The sequence below is a fragment of the Rattus norvegicus genome, chromosome 1 (genome assembly GCF_021556685.1).
Source record: "Rattus norvegicus strain SHRSP/BbbUtx chromosome 1, alternate assembly SHRSP_T2T, whole genome shotgun sequence".
In the NCBI taxonomy this organism is placed as follows: Eukaryota; Metazoa; Chordata; class Mammalia; order Rodentia; family Muridae; genus Rattus; species Rattus norvegicus.
In genome coordinates, this window is record NC_141534.1 from 121,370,623 (window position 1) to 121,397,291 (window position 26,669).

A 26,669-nucleotide genomic window follows, 5' to 3' on the forward strand; every position below is an offset into this window, starting at 1 on the left:
CCAAGCATTAATGGTTGTATTGGAAGAAATCAGGGCAAACCATAAATTATTAAAAAAAAAAGACACAAAAGCCAAACTGTATAAAACAAACGTTTGTCAGTCATCATTTATATATAAGTGAATTAATTAAGAGGGCAGAAGTAAGACGGAAAACCAGGTGAACAGTGAAAGATTGGGGGTAAAGGCCTTTCTATGCAAATGTAACAGTGAATTAGGGAGATATATATATATGTGGGCAAGAGGTAAAGACTTTAAAAATGAGATGCTTAGAGGAAGCAAGTGATATTATATGGGGATTAGTCAATTGATAAGGCCATATAACAGTTTACAAAGCTGTAAATATCAAAGCTCCAAAAAATATAATGTAACCATTAACAAAACTGAAAGAAGAAAAGGAAAGTTGAAATTCAAGGTCTCTAAATACATATGTTTATGGGCAGCCCAGACTACATGAGACCCCACCTCAATAAAGAATTTTAATAGCTCCAGGGAGAAAACATTCATTTTGTGTCAAATTGCTAGTGACCAAGCCCACTGATGTGATAAGAGTTTGAGAAGCTATTTGTTTCACCTAGATGTTCTCTGCAATTTATAACAGGTGTTTTGTTTTTTTGTTTTTTTCCCTGACGATTTTTGGCTTTGGTTGTCCTGGCACTAGCTCTGTAGATCTGGCTAGCACAGAATTCACATCTACGTCTGCCTCCCAAATGCTGGGGACTAAAGGTGTGCAACACCACTGGCTGGCTATGACATGTGATTTCCTTTCCAAAATAATACACAAGAAGTCAGTATATTAAAAATGTATCAATTCTGGCAAAACCTATTTTACAAATATGAAACTTACTCAGGTAAGTAAACCTGTGGTAGACAACTGCTAGAAGACCTCCCTACAGAAACTGGAAGAGTATGTCAAGCTGAAATAAAAGGTCAGTAGACAATAATTCAAATAAATAGAAATAACAGGGAAGATCATTAATTAGGTAATAATCTGCCTGTATTTGCGGCTTCATCATTCTTCATTCATTCAAGGGAACTTGTAGCAATTAAAGATATGTTGGTGTACATAATATATAAGGGTATAATATCTGTTATATGGGGTCAGAGCTAGAACTGTTTTATGTAATATTAAAATTAAACTGATATTCAGGTTTAATGATTTCAATAATTTTATTGTGTACCCAACAGTAACATGAAAAAATATTTATATAAAATCATATTTTCACTTACAGAAGAATAATTGTAAATCACCAAATATACCAATTTTTCTAAAAATGAATAAAAGGTTTTATTATAAATACCTTCAATCTTCAAAAGTTTTTATCATCTTCAATTTTAAAATTAACTTTTAGGTATAGGGCAAAGACTAAAAGAACAAATAGGTTTTTAGTTCATTGATATCATATGGTATCTGTTAAGGATCCTAGTGTATGGAATAGCTGTATGACTTGATAATTCTGCAGCAAAAACAATTGAGTTAAATAATGAACAAAGTAAAAGACTTCTAAACTTTTAGATTATATACATAGTGGCATGAACTTGAAAAGATATTCGACTTTAAGTTTCCTTAGTTGAGTGAAAATTACATCTAAAATCAGATGTTTTATCATACCCACTAGATGACTTTTCTCTTCAAAGAGGAAAATTATGTATTGATAAATTTGGAAAAATTAGAATTTTTATTACTAATATGTTGATGTGTTTGAAGGAAGTTGGTGGTTCCCTAGTAAACTAAAGAGAATTAATAATATGACTTGATTATTTGACCAGCAAATATATCACCAAATGAACTGAAGTATTCAAACAAAATCTTTCCACCAATCTTTAAAAGCCATACTCTTCAAAATAGTCACCAACCACTTTATAAGCAAAATAGTATATTCATAAAGTTTGATAGCCAGTCAATTCAGTGAATGAAATGGATAAATAAGCACGGAATTTTTTACTGTGGATTCCCAATACCAACCAGACCTGACAATGAAACCCTTTATTGAGCAGTACATTATGACCTCTGAAACAAGACTACCTCCTGTGATTTCAGCTGTAACACTTTCCTGGTATCACAAAGGAAAATGTAGTGCCTGCTAGATGGAATTGATATGCATTCTATTATACACTACTGGTTGATTATAGGGGACTTGGTAATAATGGAACTTAGGGCTATTTTAGTACTGTTTTAGCCTCAGTAGTTGCACGTTTTGAGTGCTCCTCAAATCCGTTCCTGTATCAATTGCCACAGAATTCTACTTCAGCATTGTGCCAGCCATTGTAGTGTTGTAATGACAGAATTCCTTAATGTTTCAAAGGCTGTACTGGTCATGCGCCCAAAGGTTGTGGCACTATGTCCAGGATCTTTGATCAGGCAGTTTCCAAAGGAAGACTGAAAAAAACTGGAATGAGTATATACTTTAGTACACAGATGCTAAGCCATTATTACAAAGGTAACAAGTATGCTCAAAATCATAAGATGGGGGAAAACAACCAATAAATTGTTAATCAGAAAGAGCTGAAATGTATGAAATATCTGAGCAATTATGTGAACGTAATAATATTTATTGGATTACCAAACTACAAATTTGACTGATATTAAAGCCTAATGATTGAGGATTCAAAACAAATAACACATGACTGTAAGGTCAAAAGAATTTCCAATCTTAATGAATAATAGCAGATGAATATTAGACTTGAAAACAACAATGAAGTAACAAATTAGTAAAAAATAAAAACCTTACCTACATGATTAGTTATCTGAAAATGTATAGAAAGAAGAAAAAAATGAACAAGGAACAAAGAAAGCTTGTGGCATTGGTGGGGCACTATTGAAAAGGAAACTTTTTTTTGAAGTTGGCACCTTTGTTTTGCTCATCTAATTCCCTGGCTTGAATCAACAGCACAAAGTGGTAAAATAGAACAAAGATTTGAATGATATGTGTTCAAAATGAAATAAAGAGAAATGTTTAAAGAGACTGAAGTATCAATGGCATTAATCATCTTATACTGGGAGAAAGTTAGCCAGGTACAGGTAGTTCACAGGTTTCCAGGATTGGTCTATATATTTTGCCACAGGACATAATCATCACATTGTACCACACAGATATACATACATACATACATACATACATACATACATACATACATACACACACACACACCCCAGAGAATGTTGAAAACAAAAACAGTATATAAGAGCCCATATATATATGTATATATATAATGTTAAATATATATATATATATATATATACACACACACATGCCTTGAAGTACGACAGTTTTTTTTTTTCTTTTTTTCGGAGCTGGGACCGAACCCAGGGCCTTGTGGTTGCTAGGCAAGCGCTCTACCACTGAGTCAAATCCCCAACCCCGTACGACAGTTTTTAAAGTGCTAAAGAATAGCATCTGCTATCTGCTGTGATGAATATTTGAACAAGTTAAAAAGAGGAAACATTTGTTTTGACTCATGATATTGGTGGTTTTAGTCCATGATCTACTGCTTCCATTTCTGTTGTTGATTACAAGTCCAGAACAGCGTGACAAAAGACATGATAAATGATGCAAGACTATTCACCTCATAGTGGCCAAGAACCAGGAAGAGACATGAAAAACATAAGACGTGGCTGAGATCTTCACACAACGACCTGGGTGGCCTAATTGTTCTACCTACCACTTTCCAATAATGCCCTCAGATTAAGTCACTAATTGGGCTTAATTGACTAATTATGTCAGAGTTTCTAGGTTCCAGTCACCTCTAAATAAAATCATATTTATGCTATTATATGGAGTGTAATGCTGACAAGAATTACTATGCTTAACAAAACTATCCTTCAGAAAAATGAGACTTACCAGACCACTCCCTCTCCCCCTAAAAGTTAATGTGATTAAAGTGGCCTGCCCTGTGTAAAATGTTAAATTGGCAGTCTTTGGCACAGCAGTAGAGTGCTTACCTTGCATGCATTAAATCTTAGGTTTGATCTCCAGCCCTACAAAAAGTGTTAAAGTGGAAAGGGAACCAGATACAAAGTTCAGAGTTGGACAGACTGCTTGTGTAGAATATGTAAGGCTCTGTATTTGATTCTCAACATCCCCAAATTAAAAATAATAAATTTGAAAGAGGCTTGGTGATAATCTTTAGTATCAAAGTAAAAAGTTTTTGTTTGTTTTTTTAAGACATGGTTTCATTATGTATTTATGGTTCATGTGAACTTCAGCCTCTAAAATCCCAAATGCTGGAATTAAAGATATATGCCCCAGGCCTGGCCAAAGCTACCCTAATAAATGTAATTTTAAAAATAGGTATGTTGAAATTCTTTAAAATGTGACCTGAAAATTCAAAAGGGAGGCAAGGAGAAACGAGAAAGTGCCAGAGACAGTGGAAGTTTAAAATGAATTATAGAAGTTACCTTATAACAGTTATAAATATATCTACCCAATATTGCTGTGTGTAAAGGTAGAAAGCAATTATTAAACAATGAGAAGTGGGAGATATAAGGTTCAGTAAAGCCTTAGATCTTTATACACTACTTTAGAGTGCACAGATTATCAAGGCAACACTTTTTACTCTCCGGTTATATTCAACCTGTGGCTTAGGCTTAATGTGACCTCATGAAATAAGGAAAGCTATAACTACAACATAATACAAAATTGTAGATTTACTTAAATTATGAGATTTCAGGATCTCTCTCTCCCTCTCTCTCTCTCTCTCTCTCTCTCTCTCTCTCTCTCTCTCTCTCTCTCTCTCTCTCTGTGCGTGTGTTACAGTTCTTAACTGAAAACTTTGAAGATAACAAAGTTGAAGTTGTCTAACATTTAGAACCCCTTGCCAGTAAATCTAATGTTCTCAAGTTAGACAGGTTGAGTGAAAATCAATCGAACTGCTTCAAAAGGAAAAATACCATTTTTATATCTGTATTGTATAGTCAATTTCATTTTCATAAGAGAAACCATTTGCTATACCCTTTGTCCAAGTAAATAAGCCCTCATAAACAGTATTCCTGATAAGAAAAAATGTTTTTCTTGTCAACTCCCAGACTTGTAATATGGTATGATTTTCTTAATTTTGGGAAACAGTAGGTCAACAGTAGGTAAAGACTTCTTAGAAGACATATATAGTCATTCTACCAGTATTTTAAGTTTATCTATAGATAAGCTTAACTAGCCAACATAACAGACTAACAATGAGTTCTGCATTTGGTACTTTATTGTATTATGTTGTCTGTACTAAAGTTATGTCACCGATTTATACTGAGTAAAGAATAATTAGTCCTTTTCCTCATTGGTGGTATCTAAATAAAACTTCAGCAAGTAAGCTAGCTGAACAACTAGCTTCATTATAATGATGTATGTTGAAGATAATTAGCAAGATAAGACACTATTCACTGCTCTGATTATAGGTTAAATATACAATTTCTAGTTGAATTTCAGGGTTGTTTGTTTGGTTTTAAGTTCCTTATAGATAATCATGTCATCTGTGAATAAATGTCTTTTCTCCTTTTCAAATATGCAAGCCCGTTATTTTCATCACTAGTGTTTCTTCTACAATATGGCATATTTTGCTTAATATTTATTTGTGTATTAAATTATTTTCCATTTAGGTAATATTAAATGTATTTATAGTGCATGAAGAACAACTGTACCACTTTCCCCTCCATGTTTATGATTCATAAGGAAGGACAGCATGGAATAGGAAAACATGTATTGGAAAAATAGTTTATCAATTTCCTTGTCAGTGAACTTCCATCACCTATAAGTGGTACCAAGAGGAGAACTTATTTTTTATTTCCTATTGTAGTTATATCAGTGGAGTTTATGGGAACATTGAGAACTACTGCCCCCAACACAAAAGCAATAAGAATTAGTATTAGACAATGATAGCCAATACTGTTTTTTTTAACCAGAAGAACACCTCAGTGCCCCTGGTTTGAACATGCAATCACAACATATATAAATGAAAATGAGAAAGACTCAGATTTTTTTTTCAACATCAGTAGGTTACAATAAAAAACCAAAATTACAACCTCAGTAGGAGGCAACTGGAGGAAACAATCAGTGGGATTAGGGAAAACTGAATTTCCGTTGTAACCATGTAGAACCAATCAAAACTGCTTTTTGGCTGCATGGTGATAAGTTTGGTGAAGTACGATCCTGAATTTGCAGCCCTTATGATCTTGAACTATAGTTATGTAAGGAGATTGATTAAATATTACATTGAATCTAGAACCACACGATTCAAATACATTCCAGATATGACTGAAAAATCTTTCATTATAGCAAAAATTAAGAAAGTTACACCTTCAACAAGAAAAAAATATTTTGCAAGTGCTAGCATCAACATGAATAAGATAATGGAGTTTTCAAACAACCCTCAGATTCCACCTCACACCAGTCACAATGGCTAAGATCAAAAACTCCGGCGACAGCAGATGCTGGCGAGGATGTGGAGAAAGAGGAACACTCCTCCACTGTTGGTGGGATTGCAGACTGGTACAACCATTCTGGAAATCAGTCTGGAGGTTCCTCAGAAAATTGGGCATTGCACTACCTGAGGACCCAGCTATACCTCTCTTGGGCATATACCCAAAAGATGCTCCAACATACAACAAAGAACATGCTCCACTATGTTGATAGCAGCCTTATTTATAATAGGCAGAAGCTGGAAAGAACCCACATACCCTTCAACAGAGAAGTGGACACAGAAAATGTGGTACATCTACACAATGGAGTACTACTCAGCTATCAAAAACAATGACTTCATGAAATTCATAGGCAAATGGATCAAAGTAGAAAATACCATCCTGAGTGAGGTAACCCAATCACAAAACAACACACAAGGCACTCACTGATAATAGATATTAGCTCAAAAGCTCAGAATACTCAAGATACAATTTACAGGCCACCTAAGCTCAAGAAGATGGAAGACCAAAATTTGGATGCATCAGTCTTTCTTTGAAGGGGAACAAAATACACTTGGGAGGTAATACAAGGACAATGAGTGGACAAAGAATGAAGGAAAGGCCATCCAAAGACTGCAACACCTGGGGATCCATCCCATATACATACAATCACCCCCGGAACAAAATCATCAACTGTGGGAAGAACCTGAGAACTTCAAGAAATGGTTTGGGAGCACACACAGCCTGACTCTAAGAAAAAAACACACAAATTTGTGAGTTTTAGGATACAATCCAAGGAAAAAAGTCACAGAAGGCTCTCAAAATTTTGTCTGTCATTAGAAGAACAAGAAAAACTATACAATGTTTCTCCTTTCTGACAAAAGGAAGAATGAAGCAAATTTATAAATAGAAAAGATCAAAACTTCAATAGCTTAATCTTTATTAAACGGTGGAGGTAATTCTCTTTCAGACCTAGTCATCACACTGGGGCTGGGGATTCTTCAAATGCAGTGATAGCAGAAAAAAGAAACCAAAATGAAAAACAAACAAATAAATGAACAAACAAAGTATAGAGCTATTCTAATAAAACAACAAGATATTTAACACAGAACAGACATACTAACAAATATACTTAACAAAACAGAATCCCATGCTGTTCTGAACAACTGGTTTTTTGACATGATTTTCAAACGTATGCATTGGGACAAAACAGCATCTTTAACAAATGGTGCTAGGAAAACTTAATATATACATGTAAAAAAGTTAAACTAGGGTTGAAGAGATGGTTTAGCAGTTGAAAACATTGACTGTTCTTCCAGAGGAAATCAGCTCAATTCCCGGCCAATGTGGAAGGGGAGAAATCAGGGGAGGGGAGGGGAGGGATGATTTAGTGAACATTAATCATGTGATTAGATTCATGGAAAAGAATTCATGCAACACCAAGGTATATTTTGAAACACAGAAATAAATTGAACTTTATTCAGTTTAGAGGCATCTCCACTCCAAATACTGTTACTGCTATATGCTTCTGGTAACTTTCATAACCATGTGAATGTAGTAATTTATATTCTGAACTAAACTTTTCCTTTGACTATTATAAGTGTACAATTTTGTGTTCTTTATGCATCTAAAATTATTAAAAGAACTTTTAAAAAATTTATAAATCCTTAAAACTTTTTAGTTATATGAACTAACAGCTTGTGTGCTTGATAGAGCTCTTGTTCAAATCCTATTATTCACACATTCTCAATCACATGTGTGTGTATAGGGGCAGAGGGTGCTGGGTGGATGGCATAGAAATCAGGGCCTTGTATAAGCTAACAAATGCTCTACCACTGAATTTTGCTTTCATTGTCATTAGATTTATATTGAGTATATCTATCAAAACTTTTAGTTACATATATTAATTAGCATTCCAGTACATCACATTTCTTACAACTTTATCTCTTGAAAACTCCAATATCTTTTTTCTTCCATCTTAATTAAATTGGATATTTCTTATTTACATTTCAAAAGTTATTCCCTTGCCCGGTTTCTAGGCCAACATCCCCCTAACCCCCTCCCCTTCTATAGGGGTGTTCCCCTCCCCATCCCTCCCATTACTGCCCTCCCACCAATAATTCCATTCAATGGGGATCCAGCCTTGGAAGGACGAAGGGCTTTCCCTTCCACTGGTGCCCCTACTAGGCTATTCATTGCTACCTATGAATTTGTAGCCCAGAGTCAGTCCATGTATAGTCTTTGGGTAGTGGCTTAGTCCCTGGAAGCTCTGATTGCTTGGCATTGTTGGTCATATGGGGTCTTAAGTCCCTTCAGCTCTTTCAGCTCTTTCTCTGATTCCTTCAATGGGGGTCCCATTCTCAGTTCAGTGGTTTGATGCTGTCATTCACCTATGTATTTGCCATATTCTGGCTGTATCTCTCAGGAGAGATCTACATCTGGTTCCTGTCAGCCTGCACTTCTTTGCTTCATCTATCTTATCTAGTTTGGCGGCTGTATATGTATGGGCCACCTGTGGGACAGGCTCTGAATGGCCGTTCCTTCAGTCTCTGTTCTAACCTTTGCCTCCCTATTTCCTCCTAAGGGTATTCTTGTTCCCCTTTTAAAGAAGGAGTGAAGCATCCACATTTTGGTCATCCTTCTTGAGTTTCATGTGATATGTGCATCTTGGGTAATTCAAGCATTTGGGCTGATATCCACTTATTAATGCGTGCATACCATGTGTGTTTTCCTGTTATTGGCTTACCTCACTCAGGATGATATTTTCTACTTTGATCCATTTGCCTATGAATTTCATGAAGTCATTGTTTTTGATAGCTGAGTAGTACTCCATTGTGTAGATGTACCACATTTTCTATATCCATTCCTCTGTTGAAGTGCATCTGGGATCTTTCCAGCTTCTGGCTATTATGAATAAGGCTGCTATGAACATAGTGGAACATGTGTCTTTGTTGATGTTGGAGCATCTTTTGGGTATATGCCCAAGAGAGGTATAGCTGGGTCCTCAGTAGTGCAATGTCCAATTTTCTGAGAAACCTCCAGACTGATTTCCAGAATGGTTGTACCCGTCTGCAATCCTACCAACAATGGAGAAGTGTTTCTCTTCCTCCAAATCCTCACCAGCATCTGCTGTTGCCTGAATTTTTGATCTTAGCCATTGTGACTGGAGTGAGGTGGAATCTCAGTGTTGTTTTTATTCGCATTTCCTTTATGAAAGTCATTGTTTCTAATAGCTCAGTGGTACTCCGTTGCATAAATATAACACATTTTCTGTATCCATCCCTCTGTTACAGGACATCTGGGTTCTTTGCAGCTTCTGGCTATAATAAATAAGGCTACTGTGAGCATAGTCTTCATTATATGTTGTACCATCTTTTCAGTATATGCCCAGGAGTGGTATAGCAGGATCCTCAGGGATTCCTATGTCGAATTTTCTGGGGAACCTCCAGACTGCATTCTAGAATGGTTGTTCCAGCTTGCAATCCCACCACCAGTGTTTCTCTTTCTCCACATCCTCACCAGCATCTGTTGTCCCCTGAGCTTTTCATCTTAGTTATTCTCACTGGTGTGAGGTAGAATCTCAGGGCTTTTTGATTTGCGTTTTCCTGATGACTAAGGATATTGGACATTTTTAAGTACTTCTCATATATTTGATATTCTTCAGTTTAGAATTCTTTGTTTAGCTCCATATTCCATTTTAATAGGGTTATTTGATTTTATGGTGTCTAACTTCTTGAGTTCTTTGTATATATTAGATATTAGCTCTATCAGATGTAGTAGGGGGAGTCATTAGACATGATCTTTTCACTCACCTTAGATATGTGATTTTCTGGGATACAAGGGCATGCCAGATGACTGCAAGACCTCATAAAGTGCAGGGTCATGAGCAGTTGATATGCCTCACAGACTTACATACAGGTAGAATGTGAGACTAGGTGGTACTTAGCAGGCAATGTTTGCCAACAAAAGAGTACTGAGAGTGTCCAGATTCCTGGTGAGGGGAAACTGCACAAGGGCATCAGAGGACTTCAGAAGAGTCCCATAAATTGTACTCAAAGAGAACAAGGACTGCTTGTAACCCTGTCCCCCTGGATGGGCCTCAGCATAATCCTATTGAGCATGATTTTTTATCATCATCTCTCTGCATGACTTTTTGTTGTCATCATTGATCCAGATCCAGGTAGAACATACCTATACATAATTTAATATCACCTAACACAATGGCTTACCTTGGCTGCCAACACTGTCTCAGAGTTACGAATGGTCACTTGCAAGAGGGAAGGGATGCAGGGTTGAAGACTATTCTAGTGATGCATGGGAACCCTGTCTTGAGTCTTTGAGGAATGTCTTCTGTACAGGAGGAAAGAGCAAGATGTGAAGGCACTTGTTTGCCCTTTTTACATAGAATACTTTTAAAGTGAGAGACTGTATAAGAGCTCTAAAGTTATAATGCCACTGAGAAGAATACCTCTTGCAGTTGCCTCTTCTATACTACCATTCCCAGCATCCAGATGTTTAAATCCCTCTCTTGTGAGAAAGGTCAATAAATGTACAAAAGACCAATGCATGGCAACACAGCCTCACTCTTGAAGCAATTACATAGATCACATTTGAACTTTACCTAAACATTGTCAGTGAAGAACACTCAGGGTGCATTACGCAAGTAACATAGAGAGGACAATTAATGAAGGACTACTCAGAGATATTTACAGACTGTTTGAAGCAAACCCTTTGTTTCTCATTCAGCCTGCAAGGGAGTGATCATTCTTCTGCAAAGTCCAATGTGCATGGTAAAACTCAGTGCCCAATGCTGGTAAGTGAATGCTTTCAAGACTAGTTGTACAGAAAAGACTGACCAATATTCAGCCAGGGATCCATCTGTGTTAGGCTTAATGGATTGCCATATCTCTAAACTGAGAAGGTTACCAATGTTTCTGAGACTCGTTCAGGCCATATTGTCATGCCTCACAGTGGTATCAGGTTCTTTCAGGCCAGGTTTGCTCTTGAAACTATTTCCTTGGAAGGATTTGTTTTTTGATAGATTCTGCACTGAATGTTAGTAACAGCAGGATGAAAAACTTTGAATGAAATTGGGAAGAATGTGTAATCTAAAGCAACACCGGAAACTTCAATTTCTCCACATGTACACTTTCCCTGTGGAGTGAGATTTTTTTTGAAAATTTATTCAAAGGTTTGATTTTTGGAAAGACATTACGTGGAGTCCAGCCCAGTTGAAGATTTATAAACTACTCCCAAACTAATCAGATTCTCTCTCTATGTTCTCAAGTGGCATGGAAACTGTAAACTAGGCACAGGCTTGAAAGCCTGTGTTGAGTTCCTGCAACTTCCCAAAATGTAAGCAACTATGGAGAACCCCAGTAATGGAAGGTGTTATCCTCTTCAATTTACTCGAAGTAGCTCAAACATATGTGTATATGAGTAGTAGGGAATTAGAAAATTTCTTATGCTATGTAAACCTGCAGTTCTACAGGGGAGAACATACTGAGAATTATTCCTTAGTTGCGGGGTTCTTTTATATTGTTTTAAATTAAAAAAGTTTAGGTGGGCTGAGATTCAGAGGGCAAAAAGTAGAGGCAAAGTTACTTAGTAGGTGAAGCCATTAGACAAGATCTTTCCATTTACCTAAGATCTATTATTCTCTGGGTTGCAAATGACTGCAAGAGACAGGGTCATGAGAAGAGACGGGGTCATGAGAAGAGACAGGGTCATAAGCAATGGGTGGGCTTTGCAGAGATGGGCCTCAAAGACTTGTACAAGTAGAATGTGAGACTAGGTGCTACTTAGCATGCAGTATTTGGCAACAAACGTGCACTGAGATTGTCCAGGTTCCCTCTCAGGAGAAACAACAGAAAGGCATCAGAGATTCTCAGAAGATCTCCTAAGTGGTCATCAAAGAGAAAGAGTACTGCTTGCAACCCTGTCTCCATGGTTAGGCCTCAGCGTAATCCTACTGAGCATGATTGTTATGTCATCATCTTTCTTCATGACTTTTTGTTGTCATCATTGTCCAAGACCCAGGCAGAACACAGCTACCCATAATTTAATATCACCTAACACCATGGCTTACCTGGGCTGCCAACACTGTCTCAGAGTTATGAATAATCACCTGTAAGTGCAGAGGGCTGCAGGGTTGAAAGCTCTTGTAGGGATGCAAGGGAACCTTTGCTTGAATCTTTGGAGAATGTCTTCTCTACAGGAGGAAAGATCAAGATTTAAAGGCACTTGTTTGCCCTTCTTTAATAAAATAATGTAATTCGAGCTTTTTGGCTAATATCCACTTATCAATGAGTGCATACCAAGTGTGTTTTTCTGGGATTGAGTTACAGCAATCAGGATATTTTCTAGTTCATTCCATTTGCCTATGAATTTCATGAAGTCATTGTTTTTGATAGCTGAGTAGTACTCCACTGTGTAGATGTACCACATTTTCTGAATCCATTCCTCTGCCTAAGAGACACATTCAGAATAGCCTAGTAAGAGCAGCAGTGGAAGGGGAAGCCGTTGGTCCTGCCAAGACTGAACCCCCAGTAAATGGGATTGTTGGAGAGAGGGTGGTAATGGGGGAAGGATGGGGAGGGGAACACCCACAGAGAAGGGGAGGGGGAGGGGCTAGGGTGATGTTGGCCCAGAAACCGGGAGAGGGAATAACAATCGAAATGTAAATAAGGAATACCCAAGTTAATAAAGATAAAAAAAGAAAAGAAAAAGAGACACATCTAGAGCATGTCTAATACAGAGGTCAATGCTAGTAGCAAACCACTAAACTGAGAACAGGACCCCCTTGGGGGTAATTAAAGGAAGTATGGAAAGGGTTGAAGGAGCTTGCAACCCCATAAAAACAACAATGCCAACCAACCAGAGCTTCCAGGGACTAAAGCACTACCGAAAGACTTTATATGGACTTACCCAGGGCTCCAACTGCATATGTAGCAGATAATAGCCTTGTTGGGGCACCAGTGGAAGGGGAAGCCCTTGGTCCTGCTAAGGTTGGACCCCCAGTGCAGGGGAATATGGGGGGGCAGTAAAGGGGATGTATAGGGGAATACCCATATGGGGGAGGGGGAAGGGAGTGAATGGGGGCTTATGGACAGGAAACCGGGAAGGGAAATAACAGTTGAAATGTAAGCAAAGAAATATAGCTAATAAAAAATTAAAAAAAACATAAATAAAATAAAATAATTTAATGTGAGAGACTGTATAGGAGCTCTACACGTATGATGCCTCTGAGCAGAATCCCTCTTGCAACTGCCTTTTCTATACTACCGTGCCCATTCTCCAGGTTTCTTCCCATCTCGTTATTAATGTCAACGAAAGTGGAAAAGGCCAATGCATTGCAGCACAGGCTCACATCTTCCTCTTGAATCAATTGCCCAGATCACATCTGTCCTTTGCCTAAATATTGTCATGGACCAACACTCAAGTTGACTTTCCTGAGTAATATGGATAAGACGATAAGTGAACAACTACATAGAAATTTTAGAGACTGTTTGTAGGGTACCTTTTGTTTCTGCAAGGGAGTGATCATTCCCCTCCAAAGTCCAACCTGTACGTAAAACTCAGTGCCCAATGCTGGTAAGTGAATGCTGCAGAGAGTCAGTGGCAGAGAAGAGATTGATTAATATTTGGCCATGGATTCATTTGTGTTAGGGTTTAATGGATTGCCACATCACTATACTGAGAAGGTGACCAAAGTTTCTGAGATGGTTCAGCCCATGTTTTCATGTCTCACAGTGACATCAGGTTCCTTCAGAACAGGCCTGTTCCTGGAACCATCTCCTTGATAGGATTTGTTTCCTGATGAATTCCATAGTGAAGTTTAGTAAGAGCAGGATGAAACACTGTGAAGGAAGTGGGAAAGGTAATGGTACCCAAGGCAACTACTGAAACTTCAAGTTCTCCACATGTACTGTTTCCCTGTGTGGTAAGAGGTTTTGAAAATTTGCTCAAAGCTTTGCTTTTTGTGAATACACGTGGAGACCAGGCCAGTTGGAAATTTATAGGTACTACTCATTTACTAATTCAGACTCTGGTGCTAGGCTCTCCAATGTCATGCAAAATTTAAAACTAGGCACAGGCTTGGAATCCTGTATTGATGTCCTGCAACTCCTCAAATTGTAAACAACAAAAAGGGCATTCAAGTACAGAAAGGTGTTTTCCCCTTCCACCTATGCCAAGTAGCTCAAATTGATGTGTAAAATTTATTGATAGTTAGGAAAATCTGTATGTCATGAAAATCTGCAGTTCTACAGGGGTGAACATACTGAGAATTGTCCTTTAGTTGCCATGTTCTGTTATTTTGTTTTTAATTAAAAAAAAAACTTTAGATGGGCTGAGATTCAGAGGTCAAAATTGGAGGCATAGGTCATTAGTTGGTGAACCCATTAGATAAGATCTTTTCATTTACCTAAGATCTATGATTCTCTGGGCTGCAGGGGTCATTCTAAATGACTGCAAGACATGAGAAGAGACAGGGTCATGAGCATTGGGTGGGCTTTGCAGAGACTTGCACAAGTAGAATGTGAGACTAGGTGCTACTTATCAGGTGGTGTTTGTCAACAAACATGAACTGAAGGTGTCCAGGTTCCTTGTAAGGGAAACAACACAAAGGCATCAGAAGTTCTCAGAAGAGTCCTGCAAGTGGTCGACAAAAAGAAAAAGGACTTCTTGTAACCCTGTATCCCTGGTTGGGCCTCAGCATTATTCCATTGAGCATGATTGTTATAACTTCATCTCTGTCCATGACTTTTTGTTGTCAACATTGACCCAGACCCAGGCAGGACACCCAGAGTTTAGTATCACTTAACACCATGGTTAACCTGGGCTGCCAACACTGCCTCGGAATTGTGAATGGTCACTAGTAAGTACAGAGGGCTGCAGGGTTGAAAGCTATTCTATGGATTCAAGGGAACCCTTGCATAAACCTTGAAGAATGTCTTCTCTAAAGGAGGAAAGAGCAAGATGTGAAGACACTTGAATGTCCTTCTTTTCAGAAAATAGTTTTAATGTGAGAGACTGTATAAGAGCTCTACAGGTATGATGCCACTGAGCAGAATTACTATTGCAGGTGTCCCTTCTATGCTGCCATGACAGTACTTCAGAAGGTTACATTCCTATCCAGTTAGTAAGGTCAATGTAAGTACAAAAGAGCAATTCATTGCAATACAGGCTTCTTTCTCTTGAAGCAATTACCCAGAACACATCTGTCCTTTGCATAAATATTGTCAGAGACAAACACTCATGTTGACTTCCCAAGTAATATGGAGAGGAAAATAAATGAGCAACAACAGACATTTTCTAGACTGTTTGAAAGGAACTGAGTGTTTCTCATTCTATCTTCAAGGTTGTGATCATTCCTCTAAAAGTCCAACCTGCACGGTAAAACTCAGTGCCCAAGGCTGGTATGTGAATGCTGCAGAGAGTCACAGAAGAAAGTGCCAAATATTCAGCCATGGATCTCTTGGATACAAGGTTTAATGGATTGTCATGGTACCAAACTGAGAATGTGACCAATGTTCCATGAGACTAGATCAGGCCATATTGTCATGCATCACAGTGGCATCAGGTTCTTCAGACCAAGTCTACTGAAACCATCGCCTTGATAGGAATTGATTCCTGATGAATTCTGCAGCTAACTTTATTGAGTTCAGTAAAAAGCAATGTGAGGGAAATTGTGAAGGAAGAGGGACCCAAAGCAACTCCTGACACTTCTCCACATAGCTTGGTTCCTGAGGACTAAGAGTTTTTTGAAAATTAGCTCAAAGCTTTGCTTTTGGGGAATATGTCTTGTGGTGTCTGGCCCTGTTGAAGGTATATAGAGTAATTCTCCATAATGCAACCAAGACTCTCTGACTTGGGCCTCCATTATCAAGGGAAATAGATTACTATGCATAGATTTGTAACCCTGTATTGAGGTCCTTAAATTCCTCAAAATATTAGCAACAAAGTTGGAGACCCCAAGTGTGGTAAAACATTTTCCTTATACCCTATTCAATGCACCTCAAATTTATATAAGATTTATTGGTAGTTAGGACATACTATATGTTGTTTAAATCTGCAGTTCTACAGGGCATACGGAAAATTGCATCTTTGATGCTGGGTTCTGTCATATTGTTTCTAATTCAATAAGCAACGGCCTGATATTCAAAGGTCAAAATATGGATGAATATGTCATAAGTAGGAGAATCCATTTGACATGAACTTTTCACTCACCTGAGAACTGTGATCACCTGCACTGCAGGGGTCATGCCAGATGACTGCAAATCATCAGAGGAGACAGGGTCATGATCAATGGGGCTGGCCATGCAGAATTATACATAAAAAGAATATGAGACTAGGTGCTAGTTTGCAGGCAGTGTTTGCCAGCAAATATGCATTAAATTGTCCAGGTTCCTTCTCAAGGGAAAGAACACAGGGGCCTCAGCGGAGCTCAGAAGAGTCCCGCAAGTGGTCCTCAAAGAGCAAAAGGACTGCATGTAAACCCGGTTTCCTGGTTTGGACTCAATGTAATCCCATAGAGCATGATTTTTATGTCATCATCCTATTCTTGACTTTCTGTTGTCATTACTGACTCAGATCCAGGAAGGACACCTCTGCCACTAATTTAATGTCAGCAGGATGATAGCTTACCTGGGCTTCCAACACTGTCTCAAAGTTATGAATTGTCACTTATAGGGGCAGAGGGCTACAGGGGTGATAGCTCTTGTATGAATGCAGGGGAAGACTTTCCTGAATCTTTGAAGAATGTCTTCTATACAGGAGGAAAGAGCAAGATGTGAGGGCACTTGATTTCCCTTCTTTTCATAAAATCATGTTAATTTGAAAGAGACTGGGTAAGCACTCTAAGGTTTGATGACACTGAACAGAATCCCTCTAGCAGCTCCCCCTTTTATACTGCCTTGCCCAACACTCTGGATGGTTACATCACTATCTGGTTAGTAAGATCAATGAAAGTACCAAAGACCAATGCATTGCAAAAGCAACTCACTTCTTTCTCACGAAGCAATTACCCAGATCACATCTGTCAACTGCCTAAACATTGTCAAAGATCAACACTCGTGTTGAGTTCCCTGTGTAACATGGAGAAGAAAATAAATGAACAGCTATATACAGATTTTCCAGACTGTTTGTAGAGACTCATGTGTTTCTCATTCTATCTGCTAGGCTGTGTTCATTCCTCTCCAAATCCAACCTCCATGGAAAAACTCAGTGCCCAATGCTGGAATATGGATGCTGCAGAGAGTCAGTTGCCCATAAGAAAGTGACAAATATTCAGCCATGAATCCCTGTGTGTTAGGATTTAATGACTGCCATGTGACTAAACCGAGAATGTGAGCAAATTTCCGGAGACTAGATCAAGCTGTGTTGGCATGTATCACAGTGACATCTGGTTCCTCAGACCTGCCTGCTCCTGAAACCATCTCCTTGATAAGATTTGTTTCCTGATGAATACTGTAGTTAACATTAGTATGTTCAGGATGTGAGGATAATTGGAAAGGAAGTGGAAACTTCAAATTCCCCAAATGACTAGTTTCCCTGTGGACTGAGGTTTTTGAAAATTTGCTCAAAGTTTGCATTATGGTAATAGTTATTGTGCTTTCTCATCCTGTTGGAGATTTATAGCCAATTTCTCCATCAAATCCCATCTCTGTTACCTGAGACTTCATTGTCATGTGAAATTGATCACTCTTCACCAGCTTATAATCCTGAAATTCCTCCAAATGTAAGCAACAAAGGTAGAGACCCCCATTATTGGTAGATATTTTCCTCTTGCACCTATGCCAAGAAGCTCAAGTTTATGGCTGTACGCGTTATTGGTAGTTAGGAAATTCTACATGTTGTTTCAATCTGCAGGTCTACAAGGCAGTACATTCAGAGAGTTGTGCCTTCTTTTCTGACTTCTCTTCTATTCTTTTAATTCAATAAACTTTAAATGGGCTGGAATTCAGAGGCCACAATATGAAGGAATATGTCTTAAGTAGGTGAATCCATTAGACATGAACTTTTCACTCACCTGAGTTCTGTGATCCACTGGGATGCAGGGGTGATGCCAGATGACTGCAAGACATCAGAGGGGACAGGGTCATGTTCAATGGCTTGTCCTTGCAGACTTGCATACAAGAAGAATATGAGATTAGGTACTAGTTTGCAGGCAGTGTTGGCCAGCAAATATGCACTAACAGTGTCCATGTGCCCTCTCAGGGAAAAGAGCACAAGAGCATCAAAGGAGCTCAAAAGAGAAGAGCAAGTGGTCCTCAAAGACAAAAAGAACTGCTTGTAACCATGTCTTACTTTTTGGGCCTCAGTGTGTTCATACTGAGCATGATTTTTATGTCATCAACCTGTTCTTGACTTACTGTTCTCATCATTGACCTAGAACCAGGCAGGACTCTACTGCCACAAATTTAATATCACCAGCACTATGGCTTACCTGAGCTGCCACCAGTGTCTCAGAATAATGAATTGTTACGTTTAAGCGCAGAGGGCTATAAGGGTGATTGCTCTTGTATGGATTCAGGGATACCCTTGCTTGAATCTTTGAAGACTGTCTTCTCTATAGAAGGAAAGAGCAAGATGTGATGGTACTTGCTTACCATTCTTTTCAAAAATCATGTTAACGTGGGAGGGACTGTATAAGAGTTCTAAGGGTTGATGCCACTTAGCAGAATCACTCTTGCAGCTCCCCCTTCTATGCTACAATGTCCAACTCACTGTATGGTTACATCCCTATCTGGATAGTAATGTCAATGAAAGTACCAAAGACCAATGCATTGCAAAAGTGGCTCACTTCATTCTCTTGAAGTAATTACCCATATCACATCTGCCAATTGCCTGAACATCGTCAAAGACAAACACTCAGGTTGAGTTCCCTGAGTAAAATGGAGAGGACAATAGATGAACAGCTACACATAGATTTTCAAGACTGTCTGAAGAGACTTGTGTGTTTCTAATTCTATGTGCTAGGCTGTGACCATTCCCCTGCAAATCCATCCTGCATGATAAAACTCAGTGCCCACGGGTGGTACGTGAATGCTGCAGAGAGTCAGTTGCCAGGAAGAAAGTGACAAATATTCGGCCATGGATCCCTGAGTGTTAGCATTTAGTGATTGCCATGTGACTAAACAGTGAATGTGACCAAAATTACTGAGGCTAGTACAGGCCGTGTTGGCATGTATCCCAGTGACATCAGGTTCCTCAGCCCCACCCACTACTGAAACCATCTCCTTGATAGGATTTGTTTCCTGACAAATACTGCAGGTAATGTTACTAAGTACAGGATGAAGCAGTGTGAGAACAATTGGAAGGGAAGTGGAACCCAAAGCAACTCCTTCAACTTCAAACTCCCCTCATTGCTAGATTCCCTGTGGACTGAGATTTTTTGAAATTTTGCACAGAGCTTCACTTTGAGGGAACAATTCTTGTGGTGTCCGGTGCTGTTGGAAATTTATAGCCAATTTCTCCATCACTAAACCAGATTTTTACAACTGGGTATCCATTGTCATGTGAAATTGATCACTCTGGACCAGCTTGGACATGTAAGCCTGTTCATGGACTGAAATTTCTCCAAATGCAAGCAACAAAGGGGGAGATCCCTCATTATGTGTAGATATTATTGTCTTGCATCTATTCCAAGAAGCTAAAGATTATGGGTATAGGAACTATACATAGAAAGAAATATGTAATATTTCAGAATTTTAGATCTGCAGTTCTACAGGGGAGAACATACTGAGGATTGTACCTTCATTTCTGACTTTTATTCTATTGATTTTAATTCAGTAAACATTGGTGGGCTGAGATTAAATGTCAAAATAGACCCAGGTAGGACACAACTGCCAGTAATTTAATATCAACAGCACCATGGCTTACCTGGGCTGCCAATACTGCCTCAGAGTTTGAATCCTCACTTGCAAGTGCAGAGGGTTAAAGGTGTGAGATCTCTTTTATGGGATCACGGGAACCCTTGCTTGAATTTTTGAAGCCTATCTTCTCTACAAGAAGAAAGAGCAAGATGTGAGGGCACTTGTTTCCCTTCTTTTAGTAAATTTACGTTAACTTGAATGAGACTGTATCAGCAGTCTAAGATTTGATAACACTGAGCAGAATCCCTCTTCAGCCACCTCTTCTATACTGCAATGCCCCACAACCTGGATGGTAACATCCTTAACTGGACTAAGTTCAATCAAAGAACCAAAACCCAATGCATTACGAAACGGGCTCACAACATTCTCTTGAAGCAATTATGCAGATTACATCTGTCAATTGCTTTAACATTGTCAGAGACTAACACTCAGATTGAGTTCCCTGAGTAATATGGGGAGGACAATAAATGAACTGCTACATATAGTTATAACAGACTTTCAAGAGACTCGTGTGTTTCTAATTCTTTGTGCTTGACTGTGATCATTTCTCGCCAAATACATCCTGCAAATATTCGATCATGAATCCCTACCTGTTTGCATTTAGTAATTGCCATGTGAATAAACTGAGAATGTGACCAAAACTCCTATGACTAGATCAGTCCATGTTGGCATGTATCCCAGTGACATCAGGTTCCTCAGTCCCACATGCCTCTGAAACCATGCCCTTGATAGGATTTGTTTCCTGATGAATACTGAAGTTAACTTTAGTAGTTCAAGAATGAAGCAGTGTGAGGACAATTGGAAAGGAAGTGGAAGCCAAAGCAACTCCTTCAACTTCAAACTCCCCTCATGGCTAGTTTTCCTGTGGACTGAGAGTTTTTTGAAAATTTGCTCAAAGCTTTACTTTGTTGGAATAATTCTTGTGGTGTCCGGTGCTGTTGGAAATTTATAGCCAATTTCTCCATCACTAAACCAGATTCTTGCACCTGGGTATCTATTGTCGTGGGAAATCAATCACTCTGCACCAGTGTGGACATGTAAGCCTGTTTGCAAAGGTGGAGACCTGTCATTATGTGTAGATATTATCATCTTACATCTATTCGAAGCTCAAGTTTATGGGTGTACAAACTATAGGTAGATATGAATTCCTATATGTTTTTAAATCTGCGGTTCTACATTGCAGAACATACTGAGAATTGTAACTTCATTTCTGACTTCTCTTGTATTGATTTGAATTCAGTAAACTTTGATGGACTGAGAGTAAAGGTCAAAATACTGAGGAATATGTCATAAGGAAGTGAATGCATTAGTCATGATCATTTCACTCACCTGAGACTTTTGATCTACTAGGCCTCAGAGGTGATGCCAGATGATTTCAAGATATCAGAAGAGACAGGGTCATGTTCAAAGGTATGGCCTTGCAGACTTGAACACCAGAAGATTATGAGACCAGGTCCTAGTTAGCAGGCATTATTTGCCAGCAAACTTGCACTAAGAGTGTCCAGGTTGCCACTCAGGGGAAAGAGCACAAGGGCCTAAGAGAGGTTCAGAAGAGTCCTGCAATTCACCCTCCAACAGCAAAAGGACTGCTTGTAACTCTGCTCTCAGGTTGAGCCTGAGCGTAATCCTATTGAGCAACATTTTTGTGTCATCATCCTGTTCTTGACTTTCTGTTGTCATCATTAACTGACACCCAGGCAGGACAGAGCTGCCACTGATTCAATGTCACCAGCACCATGGCTTACCTGGGCTGCCAAAATTGGCTCAGAATTTGAATCTTCAGTTGCAAATGCGGAGGGTTACAGGGGTGAGAGCTGTAGTATGGAATTAGGGGAACCCTGCTTGAATTTTTGAGGACTGACTTCTGTTCAATCCATTATGCCTGATCATTTCACTCACCTAGGATTAGTGATCCACTGGACCGCAGGGGTGATGCCAGATGACTACAAGACATCAGAGAAGAGAGGGTAATGATGACGGGGTTGGTGTTGCAGACTTGCACACAAGCATATTATGAGACTAGGTGATAGTTGTCAGGCAGTGTTTGCCAGCACACATGCACTAAGATTGTCCAGGTTCCCACAGATGGGAAAGAGCACAAGGACATCAGAGCAGCTCAGATGAGTCCCAAAAGTGGTCCTTGAAGAGGCAAAGGACTGCTTGTAACCCTGGCTCCCTGGTTGGGACTCAGCGTAATCCTATTGAGCATGATTTTTATGTCATCATCCTGTTCTTGACTTTCTGTTGTCATCATTGACCCAGACACAGGCAGGACACAACTGTCACTAATTTAATTTCACCTGCACCATGGCTTACCTGGGCTGCCAACAGTGCCTCAGAACTTGAATCCTCACTTGCAAGTGCAGAGGATACAAGGGCACAGCGCTCTTGTGTGGAATAAGGGGAGACCTAGCTTGAATTTGAAGACTGTCCTCTCTAAAACAGAAAGAGCAAGATGTGAGGGCAATTGTATCCCTTCAGTTCATACAATCATGTTAATTTTAAGGAGACTGTTTAAGAAGTCTAATGTATGATGCCACTGAGTAGAATCACTTCTTCAGTCCCATTTCCATGCTGACATTCCCAACACCCTGGAAAGTTACTTCCCTAAGAGATCAATAGGTCAATAGGTACCCAAAACCAAACCATTGAGGAAGGGGATCACACATGCTCTTGATCAGTTACACTGAACAAATCTTTCAATTGCTAAACATTGTCAGAAACCAACACAAAGGTGAAGTTCCCTGAGTAATATTGGGAGGACAATACACAAACAGTTACATATACTTTAATCAAATTTTCATGAGACTTGTGCGTTTCAAATTTTATGTGCTAGGCTATGTTCATTCCTCCCCATTTCCATACTGCATGGTAACAATCAGTTCCCACAGCTGGTAAGTGAATGCTGAAGAGAATCAGTTGCCCAGAAGAAAGCGAGAATCCTTGAGTGGTAGCACTCAGTGATTGTCATGTGAAAAAACGGAGAACGTGACCAAAATTCCTGTGACTAGATCAGTTGGTGTTTGCAAGTATCCCATTGACATCACGTTCCTCTGTTCCAACTGCTCCAGAAAGCATCTCCTGATAGCATTTGTTTTCTGATGAATACTGAAGTAAACTTTAGTAAGATCAAGGATGAAGCAGTGTGAGGACACATTGAAGGGAATTGGTAGCCAAAGCCACTCCTTCAACTTCAAGCTCCCGTACTGTCTAGGTTCCCTGTGGCCTGAGAGTTACGTGAAAAATTTCGCCAAGCTCTCTTTGTGGGAATAATACTTGGAGTGTCTTTTGATGCAGAAATTTTATCGCCAATTTATACATCTCTAAACTAAAGTCTTACTCCTGGGATCCCCTTGTCATTGAAAATCGATCCCTGTGGACCAGCTTGGATTTGTGAGCCCGTGTGTCAACTGAAATTTATCCAAATTAAACAGGTAAATATTCATATTCGAGATCCCTCATTTTGTGTAGATAGTATTATCTAGGATCTCTCCCAAGGAATTCAATTTTATGGCTGTATGAATGACAGGTAGAAAAGAATTTCTCTACATTTTTTTTTATTAACTTGAGTATTTCTTATATACATTTCGAGTGTTATTCCCTTTCCCGGTTTCCGGGGAAACATTTGGATGTGAGGTTATGTTTGTGTGCTTTCATTCTCTTTGTTTTGTTGCCAAGACGATTAGTTTCTTGCTTCTTCTAGGGTATAGCTTGCCTCCTTATGTTGGGCTTTACCATTTATTATCCTTTGTAGTGCTGGATTTGTAGAAAGATATTGTGTAATTTTGGTTTTGTCATGGAATATCTTGGCTTCTCCATCAATGTTAATTGAGAGTTTTGCTGGATACAGTAACCTGGGCTGTCATTTGTGTTCTCTTAGGGTCTGTATGACATCAGTCCAGGATCTTCTGGCCTTCATAGTTTCTGGCGAAAAGTCTGGTGTGATTCTCATAGGTCTCCCTTTATATGTTACTTGACCTTTTTCCCTTACTGCTTTTAATATTCTTTCTTTATTTTGTGCGTTTGGTGTTTTGACAATTATGTGACGGGAGGTGTTTCTTTTCTGGTCCAATCTATTTGGAGTTCTGTAGGCTTCTTGTATGTGTATGGGTATCTCTTTTTTTAGGTTAGGGAAGTTTTCTTCTATGATTTTGTTGAAGATATTTACTGGTCCTTTGAGCTGGGAGTTTTCACTCTCTTCTATACCTATTATCCTTAGGTTTGATCTTCTCATTGAGTCCTGGATTTCCTGTATGTTTTGGACCAGTAGCTTTTTCTTCTTTACATTATCTTTGACAGTTGAGTCAATGATTTCTATGGAATCTTCTGCTCCTGAGATTCTCTCTTCCATCTCTTGTATTCTGTTGGTGAAGCTTGTATCTACAGCTCCTTGTTTCTTCTTTTGGTTTTCTATATCCAGGGTTGTTTCCATGTGTTCTTTCTTGATTGCTTCTATTTCCATTTTTAATTCCTTCAACTGTTTGATTGTGTTTTCCTGGAATTCTTTCAGGGATTTTTGTGTCTCCTCTCTATGGGCTTCTACTTGTTTATTTATGTTTTCCTGGAATTCTTTCAGGGATTTTTGCGATTCTTTCAGGCATTTTTGCGATTCCTCTCTGTAGGCTTCTACTTGTTCTCTAAGGGAGTTCTTCATGTCTTTCTTGAAGTCCTCCAGCATCATGATCAAATATGATTTTTAAACTAGATCTTGCTTTTCTGGTGTGTTTGGATATTCCGTGTTTCCTTTGGTGGGAGAATTGGGCTCCGATGATGCCATGTAGTCTTGGTTTCTGTTGCTTGTGTTCCTGTGCTTGCCTCTCGCCATCAGATTATCTCTAGTGTTACTTTGTTCTGCTATTTCTGACAGTGGCTAGACTGTCCTATAAGACTGTGTGTCAGGAGTGCTGTAGACCTGTTTTCCTCTCTTTCAGTCAGTTATGGGGGCAGAGTCTTCTGCTTTCGGGCGTGTAGTTTTTCCTCTCTACAGGTCTTCAGCTGTTCCTGTGGGCCTGTGTCTTGAGTTCACCAGGCAGCGTTCTTGCAGCAGAAAATTTGGTCTTACCTGTGGTCCCGAGGCTCAGGTTCACTCGTGGGGTGCTGCCCAGGGGCTCTCTGCAGCGGCAGCAACCAGGAAGACCTGTGCCGCCCCTTCCGGGAGCTTCAGTGCACCAGGGTTCCAGATGGTCTTTGGCTTTTTCCTCTGGCGTCCGAGATGTGTGTGCAGGGAGCAGTCTCTTCTGGTTTCCCAGGCTTGTCTGCCTCTATGAAGGTTTAGCTCTCCCTCCCACGGGATTTGGGTGCAGAGAACTGTTTATCCGGTCTGTTCCTTTCAGGTTCCGGCTGTGTCTCAGGCAGGGGTCCTGCCGCTCCTGGGCCCTCCCCCACGGGAGCCCAGAGGCCTTATACAGTTTCCTCTTGGGCCAGGGATGTGGGCAGGGGTGAGGAGTGTTAGTGGTCTCTTCCGCTCTGCAGCCTCAGGAGTGCCCTTTCTCTACATTTTAATTGTGCAGTTGAAAGGGACAGAACATGTTGAAAATTGCAATACATTTCTGATATCTATCCCATTAATTTTATTTCAGAAACCATTGATGGGCTGAAATTAATGGTCAAAATGCTGAGCAATATCTTATAAGAAGTTCAATCCATTATTCATGATCATTTCACTCACCTGGGAATAGTGATCCACTGGACCGCAGGGGTGATGCCAGAAGACTGCAAGACATCAGAGAAGAGAGGGTAATGATGAAGGGGTTGGTGTTGCAGACTTGAACACAAGCAGATTATGAGACTAGGTGCTAGATGGCAGGCAATGTTTGCCAGCACACTTGCACTAAGATTGTCCAGGTTCCCACAGAGGGGAAAGAGCACAAGGGAATCAGAGCAGCTCAGATGAGTCCCGCAAGTGGTCCTCAAAGAGACAAAGGACTGCTTGTAAACCTGGCTTCCTGGTTGGGCCTCAGCATAATCCTATTGAGCATGATTTTTATGTCATCATCCTGTTCTTGTCTTTCTGTTGTCATCATTGACCCAGACACAGGCAGGACACAACTGTCACTAATTTAATTTCACCAGCACCATGGCTTACCTGGGCTGCCAACACTGCCTCAGAATTTGAATCCTCACTTGCAAGTGCAGAGTATACAAGGCAACAGCCCTCTTGTATAAAATAAGGGTAGACCTAGCTTGAACTGAAGACTGTCCTCTTTAAAAAGGAAAGAGCATGAGGTGAGGGCAATTGTATCCCATCAGTTCATACAATCATGTTAATTTTAAGGAGGCTGTTTAAGAAGTCTAATGTATGATGCCACTTAGCAGAATCACTCTTGCAACATCCACTTCCATGCTGACATTCCCAACACATGGAAAGTTACTTCCCTAAGAGATCTTTAGGTCAATAGGTACCCAAA

At 39.5% G+C, this 26,669-nt stretch overlaps 1 protein-coding gene and 8 non-coding genes across 9 annotated transcripts; all 9 read right to left on the reverse strand.

The window, feature by feature from the left end:
* Positions 1-10,479: 10,479 nt before the first annotated feature.
* Positions 10,480-10,557, reverse strand: LOC120100276 (small nucleolar RNA SNORD115). The gene has a single exon (XR_015656619.1). It is a non-coding gene; the product is annotated as a small nucleolar RNA SNORD115 (small nucleolar RNA).
* An 8-nt stretch (positions 10,558-10,565) lies between these two features.
* Positions 10,566-14,700, reverse strand: LOC148007368 (uncharacterized). Its single transcript, XM_087600571.1, has 4 exons — positions 13,905-14,700; positions 12,703-12,853; positions 12,513-12,596; positions 10,566-10,735 (listed from the first exon to the last, which is right to left on the reverse strand). Exons 1-4 carry the CDS (start codon positions 13,929-13,931, stop codon positions 10,650-10,652), a joined length of 348 nt encoding a protein of 115 aa, XP_087456697.1. The 5' UTR covers positions 13,932-14,700; the 3' UTR covers positions 10,566-10,649.
* Positions 12,338-12,416, reverse strand: LOC120100264 (small nucleolar RNA SNORD115). Its single transcript, XR_015656592.1, has one exon. It is a non-coding gene; the product is annotated as a small nucleolar RNA SNORD115 (small nucleolar RNA).
* Positions 14,701-15,092: 392 nt separating the features above from the next.
* LOC120100283 (small nucleolar RNA SNORD115) lies at positions 15,093-15,171 on the reverse strand. Its single transcript, XR_015656639.1, has one exon. It is a non-coding gene; the product is annotated as a small nucleolar RNA SNORD115 (small nucleolar RNA).
* Positions 15,172-16,899: 1,728 nt separating this feature from the next.
* Positions 16,900-16,976, reverse strand: LOC120100290 (small nucleolar RNA SNORD115). The gene has a single exon (XR_015656646.1). It is a non-coding gene; the product is annotated as a small nucleolar RNA SNORD115 (small nucleolar RNA).
* Positions 16,977-18,699: 1,723 nt separating this feature from the next.
* On the reverse strand, positions 18,700-18,777 carry LOC120100284 (small nucleolar RNA SNORD115). Its single transcript, XR_015656640.1, has one exon. It is a non-coding gene; the product is annotated as a small nucleolar RNA SNORD115 (small nucleolar RNA).
* Positions 18,778-21,873: 3,096 nt separating this feature from the next.
* On the reverse strand, positions 21,874-21,951 carry LOC120100288 (small nucleolar RNA SNORD115). Its single transcript, XR_015656644.1, has one exon. It is a non-coding gene; the product is annotated as a small nucleolar RNA SNORD115 (small nucleolar RNA).
* Positions 21,952-22,444: 493 nt separating this feature from the next.
* On the reverse strand, positions 22,445-22,522 carry LOC120100262 (small nucleolar RNA SNORD115). Its single transcript, XR_015656506.1, has one exon. It is a non-coding gene; the product is annotated as a small nucleolar RNA SNORD115 (small nucleolar RNA).
* Positions 22,523-26,213: 3,691 nt separating this feature from the next.
* Positions 26,214-26,291, reverse strand: LOC120100275 (small nucleolar RNA SNORD115). The gene has a single exon (XR_015656521.1). It is a non-coding gene; the product is annotated as a small nucleolar RNA SNORD115 (small nucleolar RNA).
* Between the last annotated feature and the right edge of the window lie 378 nt (positions 26,292-26,669).